We start from the raw sequence: 19292 nt of genomic DNA, 5'->3' as shown, positions 1-19292 counted from the left end.
CTCGAGTGATACCGTGCAAGCAGTCAGATCGAAGCGTCTCTGCTCTCAAAAGGCTAGTCACAAATAAGTAGTCAGCACATTGAACGTAGTGTCCCTTTGTTTTTATTTTCGCGAAGAACATTAGGTGGATGTTCCTTTTTGCACCGGCCCGCACAATTATGACATCTAAAGCAAGATCGTGACGGATCGAAAATACTGGTCAATCACAAAGAACACAGACAATCCAGTGAACCAATCAAAACTCGAAGCAAATGCATGTAGCCGGAACAAAGCGCGCGAAAACGTGCGCGAGCCAGTCACGATTGGTTTTGGTTTTACCCCTGATTGGCTGAGAAAGTGGCGCGAAATTTTTAAGCCAATCACTAAGCGTAGTAATGTAAAACCAGAGCAAACGCAATTCACTTTCGACACTCAAGTGAAAACCGCTCTAGGATACAGTGAAACCTTTCCTTACAATTACTCTCGTAAACGACAATAATCTCAAGTCACGATTGAAGAGGTGTCACTTAGTACGAGAACTCCGACTGCTGATTTCTAAAGATATTTTTACCGTAAATTTATCATAAATAAAAAAAAATTTAAATATCGAATGCCACCTCTAGTATTCAAGTATTTTAACGCTCGATTTAAATTAATATAACTGAGAAGTTCGATTGCTTCCAGGTTTCAACGCAACAATGGAATCCCTATATAGATAGAAATAAGGATAGAAATGGAGAAGCTAAAACCTACTCAAATCGCTTTGAGTCGACCAAAAAAACACACAGGGCAAATAGACAAGCAGAGAAGTTCAAGTGAGCATTTTTTTTTTTCAAAAGTCGTTCATATTATTTAATTCAAGCAGAATTCATGTTTTCCTTCATACAAATCCTTATAATTCCGTTGTTTAGCAACAGTTACCGTGACACCCGGATTACGACACTCAAAGGTGACGATCTACAACACTCGAATAGCTTGGGTTTCGTTGTTTTAGCGAGCGTAGAACGTCAGATTTTAAACACGCTGTTAAGAAGTTAGAAAATCCCGAAAACAGGATTGGGGGCTGATGGAATTTGAAGGGGGTTATGAAAAAATATAGCTTCAAAGGGAAGGCCAGCCAAAACATATGGTCTGTAAGGGGGCGGGTCACTGACATAATTATGCCTTTAAGTGCTGTAATGAGGGCTTCTCTAATAGTTAAGAAATCTTCACAGAATGCCTAAAATAACATTCCAAGGATCCAAAACAAGATTCAGAAAATTCAAATTTCCCCAGAGGAGCATTCCCCGTACCCCCTACTTTGTAATGTTCCCCTACTTTGGTAATTAACTCAACCAAGGGGGGGGGGGGGGGGGGGAGGGAGGAAACGAGGTCTGGGACCGAGTAGCGATGCTCTCACAACTTGCAAAGCGATCAATTCACGATGTAGTCAGCGGTTTTTGGACGATGATGCAACAGGCAATCTTTTCCCGCGAAATGGAAGCTGCTATGCCGTGGAATCACTTATTATAAAGGGGTTCAATTCTCTTAACTAAAAATCTAAAAGCAGCGTGTTTATCCGAAAATTTCGTCATCGTCGTGTAGTTTTAAGAACGCAGAATTTTGTGATGCCGTGCTACTTTTCAGTGCTGAAATGCAAATGTTTGTACCACGATTTTCAACTGGCCCACATGGGGATTGTAAATGAAGTAAAACAAAGAAAGACCAAGTCAACAAACAACCTCGAAACAATAGAGCAACAACAATAGCTCCGACCAGCGCGAGAATATTCGATCGCCACGTTTTCATTACCATTCCCGTGATGGTTTTATTTCATAACAAACACCACATATTGACACCAATAACCTTTCCGGAGAAATTTTCGCTGCTTTAAAGACAAAACTTAGAAAGTCTTTTTTATTACTACATATATAATAACAGGTCCGCAATGCGAACATGTGTCTAGTGCAAGGTGGATACTGGTACTCGCGATCACACCTGTAACTATGGTTGATTTCCGTTGATCTCTCGAGTCCAGATGTGTTTGGTTTTTCCGGAGGATTAGGATCTTCGTTTTGGGGATGAGCGTGGGCTGATTTCCTGGCTGCTAATTGAGCCTAAGATGTATGCTTTAGCTCTTTTCCTTCACGCTCTTTTTTTATGGGTCGATTTGTACCCTTAAAAATAAATAATTTTGCAAAAATTTGTGTTACTCCCCCTCCCAATTCAAAGTTGTTTTCTGGATTTTGGAAATATAATTGGGTGTCAGGAGTCGAATGCGTGTCATAAATCTTAATAAGGTATTTAATTAGTTCACCGCAAAAATAGCTCTTAAAATCGACGTGTTTGGCGATAATATCTCATATTCAGTAATCTTTCCCAAAAATTATTTCTCACAATGTGGATGTGCCTTCTAATGGCGAGCAATATAATAAACGGGACGCAGTCCATGCAGAGGGATGACGTTTCCTAACGGGATATTAAATAAGGAAATTTGTCAAAAAACTAACATACTAAATAAAAATAGCTAGCAACTTCTGTATTGAATGACTGTTCAACAAGATCTAAACAAAAGTTGCGTTATCTTGTAGCGTGACATTTGGTAATACATGCGACAGAGGTCAAACGTGGTCTCGTAATTGTATTACACAGGCCAATTGTAGAAGTTGTCTTTTTACTGAATCTAATAGAAGTCATCAAATATAATTTGTCTCATCCGTTTACATTTTGTATAAGTCCTTTCTAACTTTCCAGAAGAATTTTACTCTGTGCTCTTCGTGGCGATTTCTTGTTGTGCTAAACTTAATCTCCATTCGACGTTCCGTGTAGTTAGTTCGTCCTGTCGTCGCTCTTACTTACGAAGACTTAATATCGCCTAAATACTGTGTGTTTTTATAATAGCGACAACTTATCGCCACGATCTTTTTTTTTTTTTTTTTTCCCTCTTCCCTTCTCTTTCACACAACATGATTGACGCTTATTTTCATTCACACTAGGATCGCACTTCTTAGGCCTGTTTATACTTAAAACCCTGTTTTTCAATTGCTTCTTTAGACGTTAAAGCGGGTTTGCGTGCTTGTAAACAGTAACGACCCTGATGTTAATTTAACGCGTAACAAAGCTATCGCCTGGCAAGGGATAAAAAATAACACTTCGTGCTGCGTCAAGGAGATAATGAAATTATTCTTTTTCGGCACGTTTTTTCGCAATTCCGAAACAATACGTGCACGAACAAACTTTGCAAAACCTAAAACGTTTAAATTGACAGTAAATTGGAACAGGGCAAACATTAGCGAAGTCTAAATTTATAAAGCGTGAGTTAAGTCAGCGCGCGTGCATTCATGCGGCGAATCATTGATAATCACAGATAATCATCTTAAGCGGCTTTATCTATTAAAGGAAACGAATGACAGAAGCTAACCTAACCCCAGTTGGCGCATTTCGCACGTAGTAGCGGGAGCAATAGAGGCGGCTGTATTCGCTGAGTAATTAGAGTTTTGAGTGTCAAAAAATTTTGGGGAATTTGGAGGGCATTTGCACGCTTAATAAAGGCCATTGTTACCCCGAAATTGTGTGATTTTTTAAGTGGTAGATAAACTGAGTTTTTAAAATGTCTGCAATTTCTCGTGCTCTTAAAGGCAACAATCCCGTAAATATGGAAGCTCTCACTTTATATGCCGTAATCATTAGACGTGAAATGGTGAAATTGACCAACGCTTACATGATTTGCAAGTAGTTTACTACTTCTATTATTACTTTGTCCACATAAATACTCAGCAGCTTTTGCAGATGTTTGGTCAGTCACAGCTGTTTTCAGTCGGGCAGCTTCAGCTTTTTCTTGCTCTACAAAATACACTTCACAATAACTTCTCTGGGCTAGCTAGTTCCGCTGCAGTTCGCTACTAGAAGCAAATGCATTATCACTGACACAGAGCATCGCAAACGTCGCGGAATATTCGTTCTCAAATTCATGGTCCCGATTCCCTTTTGTATCATTCTCGTTCATTGTCCTTCCTCTTGTCTCGTTTATTTCATGGTTCCGATTCTCCTTTACTCGAGTGTTGCGTCGTCACGTGTTTCGATAGTTACACTTTTCCTGAATGCGTTCTTATCCTCATGTAAATGGTCACGGACGGGAACCATGAAACTCTTCGCATACTTGATATTTGCTTACATGAAGTATTTATCTGAGATTTTTACCCCTTTCTAGTGTCTAATACACTAGACACAAAAAAATCGAACTCTCTCAAAGAAAGGAGCTGCTCATGCGCCTTAGAGACATCCGCTGACTACCGCCCCGATGATTGCTTTGCAAGTTGTGAGACAACACTTCCATCACGTTATTTCCGTTCAAGCAAACTTCATCAGTGTAGATGTAACGCAACAACTCCAACATACCTTCGTATTCACAGTCAGGGAGATCAATATGTTCTTTGGTTTCAGCCATTTCACCGCAAAACATAGCAAAAAACACAGGACTGCAAATCGACAACAAGAACTTGTGCGCTGGAATGGCAATCTTACTTCTCTTGCTGTCACGCTCTCCATATTTTCGGGACGCTCGAACAACAAATTTGAAGTCACTAAGTGTGTCGCTATTAAACAGAAACTTACATCTCTCTTTACAATCCTTTTGCCAGTTCTTTGTGAGCGAAGACATAATGGTTAAATGCAGAAGGCACGAAGCGATGAAGTACGACAAACCTCAGACTAGAGAGCTCCAAAAGATCCTCAGAGATGAAGGAAAGAAGGGAGATATCGAGAAGGGTCAGCGGTGTTTGAGAAAAGGTTTGATTGTTATGTAACATACATTAATATTAACTCCGTTAACCTCAGAGCTTTTCATTTGCCAAAATTGTAAACTTCTAGCACTAAGGTAAGACTTCCTATCCCTTATCCAAAGATAAAGGCAGGAAAGAATAATAGCTCAGTTGCTTTCCCAAAGTCAGGGCAAGAGTGAATGTCTTGTAGCTTATACAGCGCAATCGAGTTTTTCAAAGCCATCCGCTGTCAAAAAACGCGTCCGCCAACAGAAACCCACACCCACAGCACGTCGTCCAACACGTATAGTCCGTATAGGTCCGTATACAGAAACTAAAAGTCATGTCTACGCTCAAAGCACTTTGGAAAAACTGGCCAATGGATCACAAAGAAAGATGCAAGTCTTTGTTTAACAACGAGATTCTAAGTGATGTAAAATTCGTCGTGCAGGCGTCCCAAAACAGCGGAAATGGAGATCGTGACAGCAAGAAAAGCAAGATTGCCATTCCAGCTCACAAGTTTTTGTTGTCGATTTGCAGTCCTGTGTTTTTTGCTATGTTTTGCGGTGAAATGGCCGAAACCAAAGAACATATTGATCTCCCTGACTGTGAATACGAAGGTATGTTGGAGTTGTTGCGTTACATCTACACTGATGAAGTTTGCTTGAACGGAAATAACGTGATGCAAGTGTTGTATCTGGCCGAGAAATACATGATTCCTAGCCTGGCGAACGAATGTGCTGAGTATTTAGGAAAGAATCTGGATCTATCGAATGTGTTTTGCGTCTTTAAACATGCTGATCAGTATGAAATTAAAGATCTTTTGTGTCATTGCTGGGATTTGATCGACATGGACACTGAAGAGGCCTTGAAATCAAATGAATTTCTGAGCATGGAGAGATCTTTTCTAAACCAGTTAGTGGAGAGGGATTCGCTAAACATCAGAGAAGTGGAGTTGTTTAAAGCTGTAGACTGCTGGGCAAAAGAAGAATGCAAGAGGCAACAACTTAAAGCAGACAGCTCTGTCAAAAGACAAGTCATTGGAGAACAGATTGTGAAAAATATTCGTTTTCCAATCATGAACCAGAATGAGTTCGTGGATGTTGTCTCTGAAAGCAATATTTTACTACACCAAGAAACAAGTGACATCATGAAATATTTCAGCTCTACTGTGACTTCACCAGTTGGTTTCCCAAATGTTCACAGAGTGGGTTCCCTGTTACGATGTTGCAGATTCAAGAGTTTTCTTCATGAAAAATACATCGAAAATGATCCTGACGAGGAAGACTGGTTTACACTTGAAGTTGACAAGGACATAATATTACATGGTTTTTCTCTTTTGGGTAACAATGGTGGTGAATTTACAGTTAAATTGGATTTTTTTCTTTTTAATGATGATGATGATGATGGTGATCATGTAGTTCTTGCATCTAAAACTGGGACTTATATCTCTAAGGAAAGGAAGTGTAACAGTGGATTTTATTATGGCTTTGATGTTATTTTTGATGAGCCACTTGCTGTTGACAGAAATGTTCTTTACCTCTATGAAGCATATGTGATTGGCCCTGGTCATTATCTTGGAAATCATATTAATCATGCTTTTGTTTCTGGAGTAAGACTTGACTTTGAACATAAGGAGTTTTATCGTGGCCCCATCTATGGACGTCTTTCAGAAAGTATGTGTGCAGAGCTTTTATTTAAAGTAAAGGAATGACCTTGAAACTAAGAGAAAAGTTGTTTTACTGTAGACAGACGCAGTAAGTCTCCAACTTTTTTAAGTTGGTGACAACTTATTAAAAAAAACCTCATATTGAATAGTGTAATCATATAGAAATGAATTAGGATCCATGTACATTGGTGTTTTTATGCTCCAATTTTCCCATTTGACACAATGGGAAATTACAGTGCGACTACTCCAACCAAGGCCTCCCAAGCAAATTCTTCACAATTTACCAATAGTGTTTGCATGTTATTGCAGTTTTCAGTGAAATGCGAACTCTGAAATTCAATCCTCAACAAAAGGTTTACGTTTTTTGCTGCCGTCAATCACCTTAGCGGACCTCTACAATGGGGTCAAAAGGTCAAGTCTTTCGGTTGTGATTGGTAGATTTCGATCCATTTTGTTTGTTTCTGTTTTTCATGGTTCGTTAGCTGTCGCCATAATTATGATTGCCGGCAGCAAAAAGCATAATCGTTTGTTGGATTTTGAATTTCAGAGTTCGCACTTCACTGAAAACCGCAATAAAACAATTAAAATGGTCACAAATTTATTGCTTCTGTAGCATGTAGCTGAGGTAGATCCAAAATTTGTAGGGGATTTATTGTTATCATACAAAGTTTTCATTTTCTATTTTGCACAAATTTTGTCAGGTGGCCTTGGTTGGAGTAGTCGCACTGTCAGTTCTAATAACCCATTACAAACATTTTCACAAGAAGTTTACTAGAAAAGTGTTTTGTCAGCAAAGGTTATGGCAATCAACTGCTCATTGCCATAGGAGGGCGGGAGATTAAAAATTTGTGCGTCACTGAAATAAAAAACTTGACATCCATTATCTGCCATCAATTTTTAACATCAATCCCATGTTTTCATCCCCTCAATGTACTATGGGAAAAATTTACAAAAGGCAGTTCAATTGTCGCATAAAAGTTTATTTGCAAGTAAATTATGTATATATCTTTTGTTTTAAACTTCATGTCTTCCACGTTCCTAGCAAATCAATAACGAGCTAAGGTTAAAGAAATCTATCTTTGCTTTGCTAGAATATTGCAAAATTAGTTGTTCTTTGATTACCCTTGAGTACCTTTCAATGCCTTGGGTAACACTTGCTCATAAAAAAATAATTGTAGTATCAATTAGTGTAAATATACCGGGGGTATCTAAATAAGAGGTTTATTTTACAATTAAAAATATTTGTGATTTCCAAAGATGTCAATGGTTTCATTGTTCAGCACTATGGTCTTACCAAGTAAAGCAAAGGAACAAGTTTTGGGCACCGGCTGCCAAGCCTGTGGCCGAATCAAGTTTTCCCAATTATATGAAATGTTTCGTTTTCTTTTATTTTCAGAGTGTGGGGATGGGGTTGGTGGGGTTTTATTACCAGGAGCCATCGTTTGTGCATTAAAAATGTTTGGGTAAAGTCCCGCTTTTTCCATACCAGACTTTAGTGCAACTCTTCTGTGTAAACACTGCAATTGAAAGAGGTTTTATTTTTATTTTAACTCAGCGTGTACAATTCAACGAATTTTTTTTAATGCCGACTCCTGAAAATAAGATGGACTAAGATAGACTTAAAGGGGTTAAGGAAAAAAAGAGATCGGGAAAAACATTCAAGCTAGGCTAGTCAAGGCTTTTCTTCGAGAGCAAAAACAAGCGAAAAAATAAACGTAACCCTTACATCCGAAAAATCTAACGATCACAGTGACCTACATCAAATGCACATTTTCCAAGAGATATTTTGCATATCAGAAAAAAAGACTTAAAATTTCGTGGCATGTCGCTCTATTAATTAGATCAAAGTGGCTTTGAGCCAACGGACAATTGTTTCATATTTATTATGAAACAAGAATCGAAAACCGCTCTTGCACGCATTGCGTGCCTATGTTTAACAGGAAACAAAGGAGGGAAGGAGTTAAATTGGCCCTGCTTGCTAAAACGCGGAATTTCCCGAGTTAAAAAAGACACAAAGAAACTTTGGAAACGAAGAAATAACCTTTTTGTAAGAAATGGATAAATTGACTGACTGCTTATGAATATACAACAAACTTCCCCAGAAAGGGATGCTAGCCAATCGTCGGTCACCCTCCAGCATTAATACGTAGTCAGATTTCCCAACAATTCTCTGATGCCCTTTTATAAAGCTGGTCTTTCTTTTCTATGTCAAAACGCAGCGCAACACAACAAAACACAAGAAAAGAACTTCCGACTACACCAGTTTACCTCTACAACATATGCAGCCTTAGTTGCTAATGTTCCATTCCGTAAATAATGAATGAAGTGTACGATTATAATCGAAAAGATGGAAATAAAAATGCGTTTCATAATCCAGTTAGCATTAGAACTCAGTGAAATTATTTTCTGGGAGAAGTACATATATCTTATTAACCACGCGCGAGGGCCGTACTGGGCGAATATTGGCCCGAGGTCTTGACAGTACTGATCGAGCGCAGCGAGGTCCGTACAAAAAAGACCGAGGGTCAATATTCGCCCAGTACGGTCCCGAGCAAGCTTGGTTAATAAGAGATTTATTACACGACTGGAAACTTTGTGTAGTGAGAATTGCTACCCGGTAGATGTCCTGGAAAACAATGTGCGGCAAAACTTTTACGCGCGCTAAAGGAGTTAATAATTATCTCTGTGTTTAAGGTCATTTCATTTTCAAAGCAATAAAAACTCCGAAAAAATCTTGCAAAAAAAATCTTGCAGAAAATCTTGCGCTAAATCGCGCGGTAATTAGCGCGGGATCGTCCGTGACAAAACCCGGTCCGATACTTGGAAAATATCGGCCCTCGCGGGACCGGAAATAAAGTAATCTGATTGGCTGATTTAGTTATTGGCCCTCGGACCGCCTTAGTCGTGTAATAATGCTGTGAAATGGTCTGGAAAAAAGAATTTTATTTTACAAATTTTTATTTTCACTGCAGGTTTCTGAGGCTCCTACTGTAGGCTGATAAAGTCTCGCATAATTTTTTTATAAACTGTCAGGTCTTGGAAGTATATACAAATATTTGCCGTTTGCCTTCAAACCACCCGTCGGTAGTATCTTAACGTCAACACGAGATGCAAAAACACGCTAGCCATCAAAAATTGCATGGTCAAAGTTTGTATTAACGACACTGAGAAAGTTTCGACCTAAACGTCCACTTCACAACAAGTGTATATGTCGACGGCCCCCAACATTTTATCCAGCAGCCGCAACCTAAATTAACTTGTACAGACAAAACATTTTTCTAGGAAAGGCATTTTTAAGGTTCATGTTTACGGGAAGTGTTTAAAAAAATGAATTCTTGACTAATGTCCACGCTTGTTGTTGACTAATGTCAACAACAAAATCGTTTATTTTGTCAAAGCAATATACTTAACTTTACTTTTCCAAGGAATTTGGGGATTTTTAGCAGAGCAGAGCTAGGCTACTTTTGCCTAATATTATAAAACATCGACTATGTCTACATACCCTTAGTCAAATATTATTTTCTTAAAACTTTGGAACTTTCCTCAACTTCAAGCAATCTTCCTGGTAAGCTTAATTTTGCATCAATGGAAAACCACGTTGCGGTACGTTCAAGAAGATTGTTTCGGAAGAATCGTCCGGGAGGATATAGCAGGACTCCGATAACAAATGGACATATCAATAGTCTCTGTTTTAACAAATGTATAAAACCGTTTTGTTAAATATGTAAAATCGCTTTTTATCAAAAGCCATTCTCGCACAAAAAAATTTAAAAAAATTCATCCAGAATCAAATGCCATTCCCGACCAAAAACTAAAAAGAAATGTCATTCCCGTATAAAAAAATATTCCCATCAACAATTCATGGTAGTGCCTTGGCTGCGTACTTCTGCGAATAAAGTACAAACAAACGTGTTTTTCCAATTTTTTCCTTGTGTTATATCTTTTCAACTTTCTAGAAATTTAAGGGTGAGAAATTCGGCATAGGACTTTTTTTGAGTTTTGTTGGAAGCCCTCTGCCTCGTCAGGCGCCGGTCGGCCGGACGGCAAAGGCGGTAAGGCGGGAAAACAGGGAGCGCGGGGGTTGATGATCAGAGAGCGAGCCGCGATGTCCCCTTTCCCGTCCGCATCAGGCCCAGAACTCCAAGCGAACCGTGCTCGACAGTCCCACAACGCCAAGCGAACCGTGCTCGACAAAGGAGGAGGACGCCTGGGGACATGGCAGGGAAGCCGTAGGGATCTTTTTGGGTCTTGATTTTTGCCCCATTTGATCATCTCCGTCACTTGAAATCTTAAGTAACTCCCTGGGGATGACAGCGTCGTACAAAGATGTTCAGTAATGAACATGACTGAAGGGCACTCTAAGAATGACTCAAAAGACGTCCAATATCTCATATCCCGGATAATGAAGAAACATCCAACTGCGCATGCCTCCGATCTTACATTCTACAAAATTTTGTTTTTTTTTCGCTATGTTAAGACTGGTGTGCTTGTTCACTTGCGCTCACCAGCAATAACGTAAAATATTACCGTTGTTCAGTTGCAGCAAATCCACAAAAAAGGAGTTATCTGTGTCTTTGTGACTTCATAACTCCTGCATCACATTAGTTTGAATTTTATCAGATCCTCGCAATACTAATTTGTGCAAGCCCTAACATTGCTTCTTTGTAAGCTGTAAGTGTTGCGCTCATCCTCGCCATTTCTCTGCTCCTGAAAAGGAACCCTTTTGCTAAACGTCATCACTTCTGCATGCATTGCGTGCCGCTTATTCCGGTGGATGTCTATTGTATAATTATACAACAGAATCTTTTATCACAAAGAAACCCGCTGCCCAAATTGAATCCGCTAAAATCCTAAAACTGAAATTAAGAAGGTGAAGAACGCTGAAGAACGCCCGAAAATTGTCATGTCTACGCTCAAAGTGCTTGCAAAGAGCTGGCCAATGGATCACAAAGAAAGATGCAAGTCTATGTTTAACAACGAGATTCTGAGTGATGTAAAATTCGTCGTGCAAGCATCCCGAAACAGCGAAAATGGGGCCGAAAGTGACAACAAGAGAAGCAAGATTGCCATTCCCGCGCACAAGTTCTTGTTGTCGATTTACAGTCCTGTGTTTTTTGCTATGTTTTGCGGCGCAATGGCCGAAACCAGAGAACATATTGATCTCCCCGACTGTGAATACGAAGGTATGTTGGAGTTGTTACGTTTCATCTACACCGATGAAGTTTGCTTGAACGGAAATAACGTGATGCAAGTGTTGTATCTGGCCGAGAAATACATGATTCCTAGCCTGACCAGTGAATGTACTGAATATTTAGGAAAAAATCTTGATCTATCAGATGTTTTTTGCGTCTTCAAACACGCTGAACAGTATGAAAAGAAAGATCTTTTGTGTCATTGCTGGGATTTGATTGACAAAGAGACGGAGGAGGCCTTGAAATCAAATGAATTTCTGAGCATGGAGAAATCTTTTCTAAACCAGTTAGTGGAAAGAAATAGGCTGACCATCAGAGAAGTGGATTTGTTCAAGGCTGTAGATTGCTGGGCAAAAGAAGAATGCAAGAGGCAACAACTTGATGGGAATGGTTCTGTCAAAAGACAGGTCCTTGGAGAACAGGTTGTCAAAAATATTCGTTTTCCAACTATGAAGCAGAACGAATTCAAAGATGTTGTTCTTCCAAGCCAGATATTAGAAAAAGAGGAAACAAGTAATATCATGGAATATTTTCGTTGTCGGGAGACATCAGCAGTTGGATTCCCGGTTGTTCAAAGATTGGGTCCTCTTTTGCGATGTTGTAGATTCAAGAGTTTTCTTCATGGCCCCATCTACAAAAATTATTCTGAAGATAATGACTGGCTTGACGTCAGAGTTGACAAGGACATAGTATTCCATGGTGTCTCTCTGTTAGGTGATGATGATGGCATATTTAATGTTGAATTAACAGTAGTTGTTGGTGATGAAGATGGTTGTGGGGAAGTATGCCAAAGTGGGACATTTACATCTAGGAGGAAAGAGTGTAGCGCTGGATTTTATTATGGTTTTGATGTTATACTTGATGAACCATTTGCTCTAACGACAGACTTAAGTGTCGCAATTAATGTATCAGTAGATGGTCCTGGCTATTATCCTGGAAATGAGGCTCTTGATACAGTTGACATTTCAGGAGTAAAATTTGTCTTCAACCGCATTGATGTTCCTCCAAGTAGGTGTGTAGAGCTATTATTCAGATTAGAAGAATGACCATGAAAGTAATGATTGTTACTTTAACTGTGTAGTTTCACTGTAGACTAGAGGGTACCTTATATGTTGGCTATGCACATGCCTTTTTAAGGGGGGTCCTTCTTAACTACCAATTTGCTGCTAAGGAAGGTTTCTAACCATTTTTTACGACTGAATTTTTTATTCAGGAAGTATAGTGGCCAGCCTGGTCACTCACATGGTCCATCATCTGTAAACTTTTCTTTGCAACTCCGCTGACCAGCAGATTATAATACAGTCAAAGCTCTCGTAAGCGGACACCCTCAGGACGCGAAAAAAGTGTCCGTAACTGGAGCTGGCCGCTTACGAGAATGGTTCTCGTAAGCGGCCACTGGAGGTGTAAGGGATATATGGCCGCTTACGGGAGCTTGCCCAGCTAACAATAACCTGACGGACGTGGATGACGGCAAAACAAGCACTAAAATATGGTACTGTAATTACTGTAAAATCATTGTGACGAACGGCGATGTGAAGTTGACTGTTAAAAACAAGATATAGAGGTTGGTAACAGCATTTTCAATGGGGTGTCCGCTTACGGGAGCTTAAAAACAAAGAAAAAGTCCAAGTCGTAATCTCTGAAAGTGTCCGCGGCCGCTTACGGGAATGTCCGTTTACGAGAATGTAAAAATACAGAGTTTGTATGGGAGTTAAAAACGGGGTTTCAAACAAGGCGGCCGTAAGTAGAGCTGTCCGCTTACGAGAGTGTCCGTTAAGAGAGCTTCGACTGTAGTAAAAAAGGGGAGCAAGACAGCCGTATAAAGGCGGTCTTTTAAATTTAAAGGGGTTTGACAAGAAAAGCAAGAAGCAAAGAAACAAAATGTGGTTGACAATTACGTGCAGAAAGTAATCGACTGCCAAAAAAGTGGACATTGAGAGCTATTAATCGATCAGTGACTTTCGTGTCCATCTGTAGAAGGAGCTTTCGAAAACTAAATCGGGTTTCACATAAGCTTCATCAATGATGGATCTATCTAGAAACCAGAGCACTGGCTAAAATGTTCGCAAGAAAATGAAAAGCTTTTCACATGTATTAAACAGCAAAGTACATTTACCTGAATCAGTCTATATGTTCTGATATATTTATTTACAGTGTTATTTCTTTACGGCTTACATGTAAATGCTTTTATTCTGCAATGCATACATGTATGTACCAATGGAGCGATATAATAAACAAACCATTTTAGTGCTGTTGGGTAAAAAAGTTAAAAAAAAGAAAAAACCTAAACCCCTCTTGGTTGAACTCATGACATCTCGCACCACATCCTGACACCTTCTCGATTGAGTTAATCTGACAGACTCAGTCGAACGAGACAAATACATCCTATATTAATTAAAGTAATAGACATTGTGGGGTATACTAAACTGCTTATAATCTAAAGGTCAAGCAGGTTTCCTCATTTCTGCTTTATTAATTGCATCAAAGAAATGTTTGAATCACCTGCTGCTCATATATATTCAAGGTATAAAAACCAAACGTTAAACTTGGTGAAAAAAATTCAGTCGTGGCTCGAAGAGCTCTTTGATTTAGAAACCAAACCTAGCATGGATAAGGTTTTTGCACAACTTTGTTCCATTGAAGAGTCCTTCAAAACTTTAAAATCGCGGCCATATTTGACAATTCATGTGACCGGAATAGAAGAAACCCGAAAACTGAAAGGGCATATAGATCGAAAAATTAAAATCAGTACCAACAGATAAAGAACATTTACCGTACATGCTTAATGTTTTGTATGGTCTTCATGAAATTCTCATTGTTATAAAAGTTATGACCTAATAGACACATATTTTCAGACTTTCTTTCGAAGCGTCCCATTTTTACATGTAAATGGTAAATGTAGGATTATAAAGAAGGCCATATTATCTCTAACGCTCTCAAATGCTTTAAACAATCAGAACTCTACCTTCTTTCCTCCAAGTTTAAGAGATTCTAAATTCTAATGTGCAGTTTGGGACTGGCACTAGTTGTGTGCATGCAATATCAATTTTTTCAATGCAAGTGTTTTCCCATCAAAAAATTTAAGCATTACCAAATGCTCCAAAATGTTTTCCCACCAAAAACCATCTTTAGCAATTCCTTAGCAACTGCTCTAGATATGTAGACAAGAAGGACCCCCCCCCCCCTTTAACCCTTGCAGAATGCAAAGGTAGCAACTAAATCTGGTGTTTGAAAGGATTGCAAAAACTGTATAACATTTACTGCCAGAAATAACAATGCAAAGATCTGTGTGAATTGTCCAGCTGTACCTATAACATTGGGTATAGTCTTACTTCCTCTGGCATATCTATGTCTTTGCGCTATACACCAAATTGAAGAAACCTTGACACTGAAAAGCATAAACCATAAATGATAAGACTGAATGGGATTTTGGGTAGAGAGCATTGGTAGGCTAGTAGTATTCCATTTATTTATAATCAAGATATTGTCTTTCTTTTAGAGCCTTTAGAGCATGGTTTATGAAACCTGTCTTATTATAATGTTCATTCTGGCACAGATGACAATTATTTTTTCTGATTTCAAAGTAAACATTTGAGTTGCATCATTATTGGTTTATATTTTTCATGGGTCAATGTTTCTTCAATCAGGTGTATACAAAAAGGTTACAGTATTTTCGTTTTATGTATGTGAAAGGGGTACACTGCAGTAAAAGTTGGTAGTGTGAATGAGCAAAGCCCGATTGAACCTCCAGGCAGAGACCCCTGTATAAAATTCATCACATATCTATATCTTTAAGCTATGTAAATAATGGTAGCCTGCAAACGCAGGCGTATTTCCGGCTGTCACTTCAATCCAATGGCGATGAGAAGCAACAGTTGGAAACATGTCTGCATTCGCAGGCTAAAGTAAAGGTTACATTTTTTCATTTTATGTATGTGACAAGCGTGCCACTGCACAGCAGTAGAAGTTGGTATGTGAAAGGGCAAGGCCTGATCAAACCTTCAGGCAGAGACCCCTGTATAAAAATTCATCACATATCTATATCTTTAAGCTATGTAAGAAATGGTAGCCTGCAAACGCAGGCGTATTTCCGGCTGTCACTTCAATCCAATGGCAGTGAGAAGCGACAGCTGGAAATATGTCTGCATTGGCAGGCTAAAGTAAGGGTTACATTATTTTCTTTTTATGTATGTGACAAGCGTACCACTGCAGTAAAAGTTGGTATGTGAATGGGCAAGGCGTAATCGAACCCGCAGGCAGAGCCTCACTGTATAAAGCTTCATAGTGAACCACCCTTCCCCCTCCCACTTGATGGCAACTAAAGCCTCAAAATGCAATAGGTCAATCATATTGAACTGTAAGTTTTTATATGTCTGGGACCAAAATAGAGAAGTAGAAATGTTATTCTTTGCTATTAACCATTAGTCTAATTATTGTACATGTAAAGTTGCGTTAGAAACAGATCAATGGCAGCAGAGTCTTTTGCTACCAATGGTATTATATCACTAAAACTAAACCTGTTGTACTTTGATCATTTCCTCAGATTACACTTGCTTGTTTGAGTTTCAGTTAGTGTAATGTATGTTAGAAAGAAGTTTATTTTACAATAAAGAAGATTTGTAAGTCTTACAGTTACGGTGTGGTCGTTGAGTAAAGGATAAGAACAGGTTTCCTTTCGGCAGCTGCGAAGCCGGTGGCCAATCGGATAAAGTTTTTTCAGTTCCATGAAGTTCTTTGGTACAGGCCTTATCTAATTATAGAAAATTAAGGCTTTTAATTGTCACGACTGCTATTATGCGAAACGCAAGGGTAAAATCAAACATTATAAATTTACATACAGAACGGAGCCAGGTCTCAAACATCCAGGAAGTGGATAGGTAACGCATTGATTTCGCAGCCAATCAAATCAAGAAAAAATTTAAAAAAATGATGATAGTCTCAAGTAAACGTCGTGAAACGTTATATCCACTTGCTCAGAGGTGAAAATATTAATAATATATTTTGACCGAGCTCCCTAATGATAGAAAATGCACGTTCTCAGTGGCCAAAGACACTTGTTACAACTAAGTTACCACGGATCACTGCGTGTTCAGATAAAATAACTTTACACTGCTCCCTGGGGAGGGGGAGGGGGCACTGCACAACATAGAGGGAATCCAAAATGCTATGTCGAGCACACATTTCCTTGAAGACCTGTCACTGGGTTTACTTAAGGCTTGGACTGATAATGCATATGGCTCTGTACTGAACTTGCCTGTCCATTTCATGTAACGAAATGTTCGGTAATGAAATGGTTTCTACGGCCTACGGCCTGTGTGCACCCATGAACTCTTTGCTTGGGGGCTGCTGCGCAGTGCTACACCATGTAAAAAGATGTTACAATTGGGTTTGACGCAATAAAAAAATGGAGGAGTCATTTGTAACCTAAAAATTTTTACTCCACTTTTGGAGTTACAGTAACTCCGGTATGGAGTTTAAATAACTCTTTTTGTAGAGTAAAAGTGACTCCCCCACTGGAGTTATTATAACCCCAAAATTGGAGTTAAATTAAGGAGTTAAAATAACCCCCAAAAAGGGGATACATTTAACCTAAAATTTTAACTCCACTTTTGGAGTTAGAATAACTCTTTGAAAATTACTGTGTATTTAGAATCAATCGCGTATGAGGCAGGGGTCCGAGTTGGCGGTAACCCCCCGCCCGAAGACGTAATTTTCAACCATTTTTCGGGACAAATGCTTGGAATTCGAGCAACAAGCCTAGAGAAACAAATAGAAAATAGCCCGAAAAATCTCACCATTACGTCCAAAACGAATTACAGTCAACTCTCTCTTAACGGACACCTCTATAAGACGGACACCTCTGTAAGACGGACACCATGTGTTGGTCCCGTACCTACCGTTTTTCAGTCATTTTTAAGCGATGACGTCAGGAAATCGCTTATTGCCATCGCCCGACCGACCGGATCTTTTTGTCTTTTTGTCTGTTTCGGTCGAACAGAAATTAAGTTTAACTTGATAACAAGAAATCGCCGCATAGAACACAAAAGCAAAATACTCTCATGCAGTTAGAATGGAACAATACAATGTTGTATAAACGAAAGAGACTAATTACATATGATGGGATCTATTAGAATTAGTAGACAGAAATTTCTAACTCTTATAATCATAAGGGCCGCCGTGGGCAAGAGACCGGTTGACCTTTCTTGCAGCTTAAAAGCTAGCTCCCGCGTATCGTATGTCGTTTATCGGAAGTCACACACTACAATATAACGCAATCCACTGTTGTTCAATTGAGCAAATCTACGAAGAAAATGTATTATTAACTTGGCATCCTTGGCCTGCCTACTGTTAATTCTGTATTTATTTGAATTCCATAATATCCTAACTATGCTATTTAGACAATCACCAACATTGCTTCTTAGTACACTGCAATTTAGCCTGCGTAGCGGGCGCCGTAGTTTCGAGCGCGCGTATATGGGAAACGCGAAAGGCGCGAGAGGGCCATTCGGCCTTCTCGCGATCACGCACTCTTTAAAAACGCGCTTTTATTAAACTACACAGACGCCTGCAACGCAGGCTAACTGCAATAGGATAACAGTCTTTATCCCGCCCTCAATTATGTTAGACCCTTTGTGAAACGTCATCGCTTCTGCATGCACTGCATGCCGTTTATTATTGTAACTAAACTCCCTATAAGACGGACACCTCTCTAAGACGGACAGTTGGAGCCGGTCCCGACGGTGTCCGTCTTAGTGAGAGTTGACTGTACATTAACAAAAAAATTGGAAATCTGCTGCAGTTTGTGATTCAAAGCTCTAAATTTCTCATTTGTCTGATTTCGTTTCCTATCACAAATTATTATAACATGTCAATCATGCATGTTTCGATTTTTCTCGCAAATTTTGCATCATGACGTCTCAGTTTAATTCAGTTGGAGTCATTTCGAAGTGAGTGGGAAACCAGAAGTTAGGGTATATAGCGCGAACGTTTGCGTGCGGTGTAAGACCTAAAAATAATGATGATAATGACGATGATGATGATAACTAAACCCCTGGAACAGACTAGATATTGTATTATCATTAAAGGACATGTTACACGAGGCTATCTTCCTTGCATTGCAACGCAACTATGGCGAATAAAAACATTGCAAGCTTCAAAGGGATATCACAAATTCGCAATTTTTGTTGAAAACTTGCATTCCATCCGCTTGAAATTAGCATCTTGAAATCTCTGATTGGTTCGTTTTAAAAAATGCAAGTTGCGACTGACAAGTCATATGCAGCAAATTGCCTCACAACGTTGCGAGAAATAAAGGATATTTTTACTTTTCTTGCAACTTACAACGCAACCTTTTGCAAAAAAGGGCGTTACACGTGAAATGTTTTTGGCAAGTGGCAATGCAACTTTTTGCCTTGCAAGTGGCAAGAAAAATTCAATGCATATGATAGTAGATAGTACAATACCTATATAACGATCCGATAACGATGAAGAGTGAAGCAATGGAAGTAAAACTCGCTGGAATCGCGCTAAATCGTGCTTCCTATGCCCAGGACTTCCATCCTGCGTCTCTTGCTGTCTGCACTCTCTCCATATTTTCGGGACGCTTGAACAACAAAATTTTACGTCACTTAGGGTGTTGCTATTAAACAGAAACTAATACATCTTTCTTTATAAGCATTTTGCCAGTTCTTTGTAAGCAACGGAATTCTGAAC

General features: G+C 39.2%; 4 protein-coding genes across 4 annotated transcripts in view; 2 read left to right on the top strand and 2 right to left on the bottom strand.

Moving 5' to 3' along the window:
* Positions 1–4592, bottom strand: part of LOC144662399 (uncharacterized) — a 34707-nt gene extending 30115 nt beyond the window's left edge. Inside the window, exon 1 of the mRNA XM_078523199.1 lies at positions 4357–4592. The gene's annotated coding sequence lies outside the window, so the exon portion shown is untranslated. The remainder of the gene's footprint in view (positions 1–4356) is intronic.
* LOC144662251 (BTB/POZ domain-containing protein 6-like) overlaps positions 1–4689 on the bottom strand; it is a 49670-nt gene extending 44981 nt beyond the window's left edge. The window contains exon 1 of the mRNA XM_078523030.1: positions 4483–4689. Coding sequence (XP_078379156.1) covers positions 4483–4618 — 136 coding nt within the window. The 5' untranslated portion in view covers positions 4619–4689. The remainder of the gene's footprint in view (positions 1–4482) is intronic.
* Positions 4690–4755: 66 nt separating this feature from the next.
* LOC144649663 (BTB/POZ domain-containing protein 6-like) lies at positions 4756–7635 on the top strand. Its single transcript, XM_078509224.1, has one exon. It carries the CDS (start codon positions 5062–5064, stop codon positions 6430–6432), a length of 1371 nt encoding a protein of 456 aa, XP_078365350.1. The 5' UTR covers positions 4756–5061; the 3' UTR covers positions 6433–7635.
* A 3617-nt stretch (positions 7636–11252) lies between these two features.
* Positions 11253–15606, top strand: LOC144662129 (BTB/POZ domain-containing protein 6-like). Its single transcript, XM_078522879.1, has 2 exons — positions 11253–12880; positions 13374–15606. The coding sequence occupies exon 1, from the start codon at positions 11291–11293 to the stop codon at positions 12623–12625; it is 1335 nt and encodes a 444-aa protein (XP_078379005.1). The 5' UTR covers positions 11253–11290; the 3' UTR covers positions 12626–12880; positions 13374–15606.
* Positions 15607–19292: the final 3686 nt, after the last annotated feature.

Source organism: Oculina patagonica, chromosome 1, assembly GCF_052425735.1.
Source record: "Oculina patagonica isolate OP01 chromosome 1, crgOcupat, whole genome shotgun sequence".
Classification (NCBI taxonomy): domain Eukaryota; kingdom Metazoa; phylum Cnidaria; class Anthozoa; order Scleractinia; family Oculinidae; genus Oculina; species Oculina patagonica.
Note: the sequence above shows the minus strand (reverse complement) of the source record. Positions and strands in the feature narration are given on the sequence as shown.

Coding starts and splice junctions, on each gene's coding strand:
- LOC144649663 (XM_078509224.1), top strand. CDS start 5,062: ATGTCTACGCTCAAAGCACTTTGGAAAAACTGGCCAATGGATCACAAA.
- LOC144662129 (XM_078522879.1), top strand. CDS start 11,291: ATGTCTACGCTCAAAGTGCTTGCAAAGAGCTGGCCAATGGATCACAAA.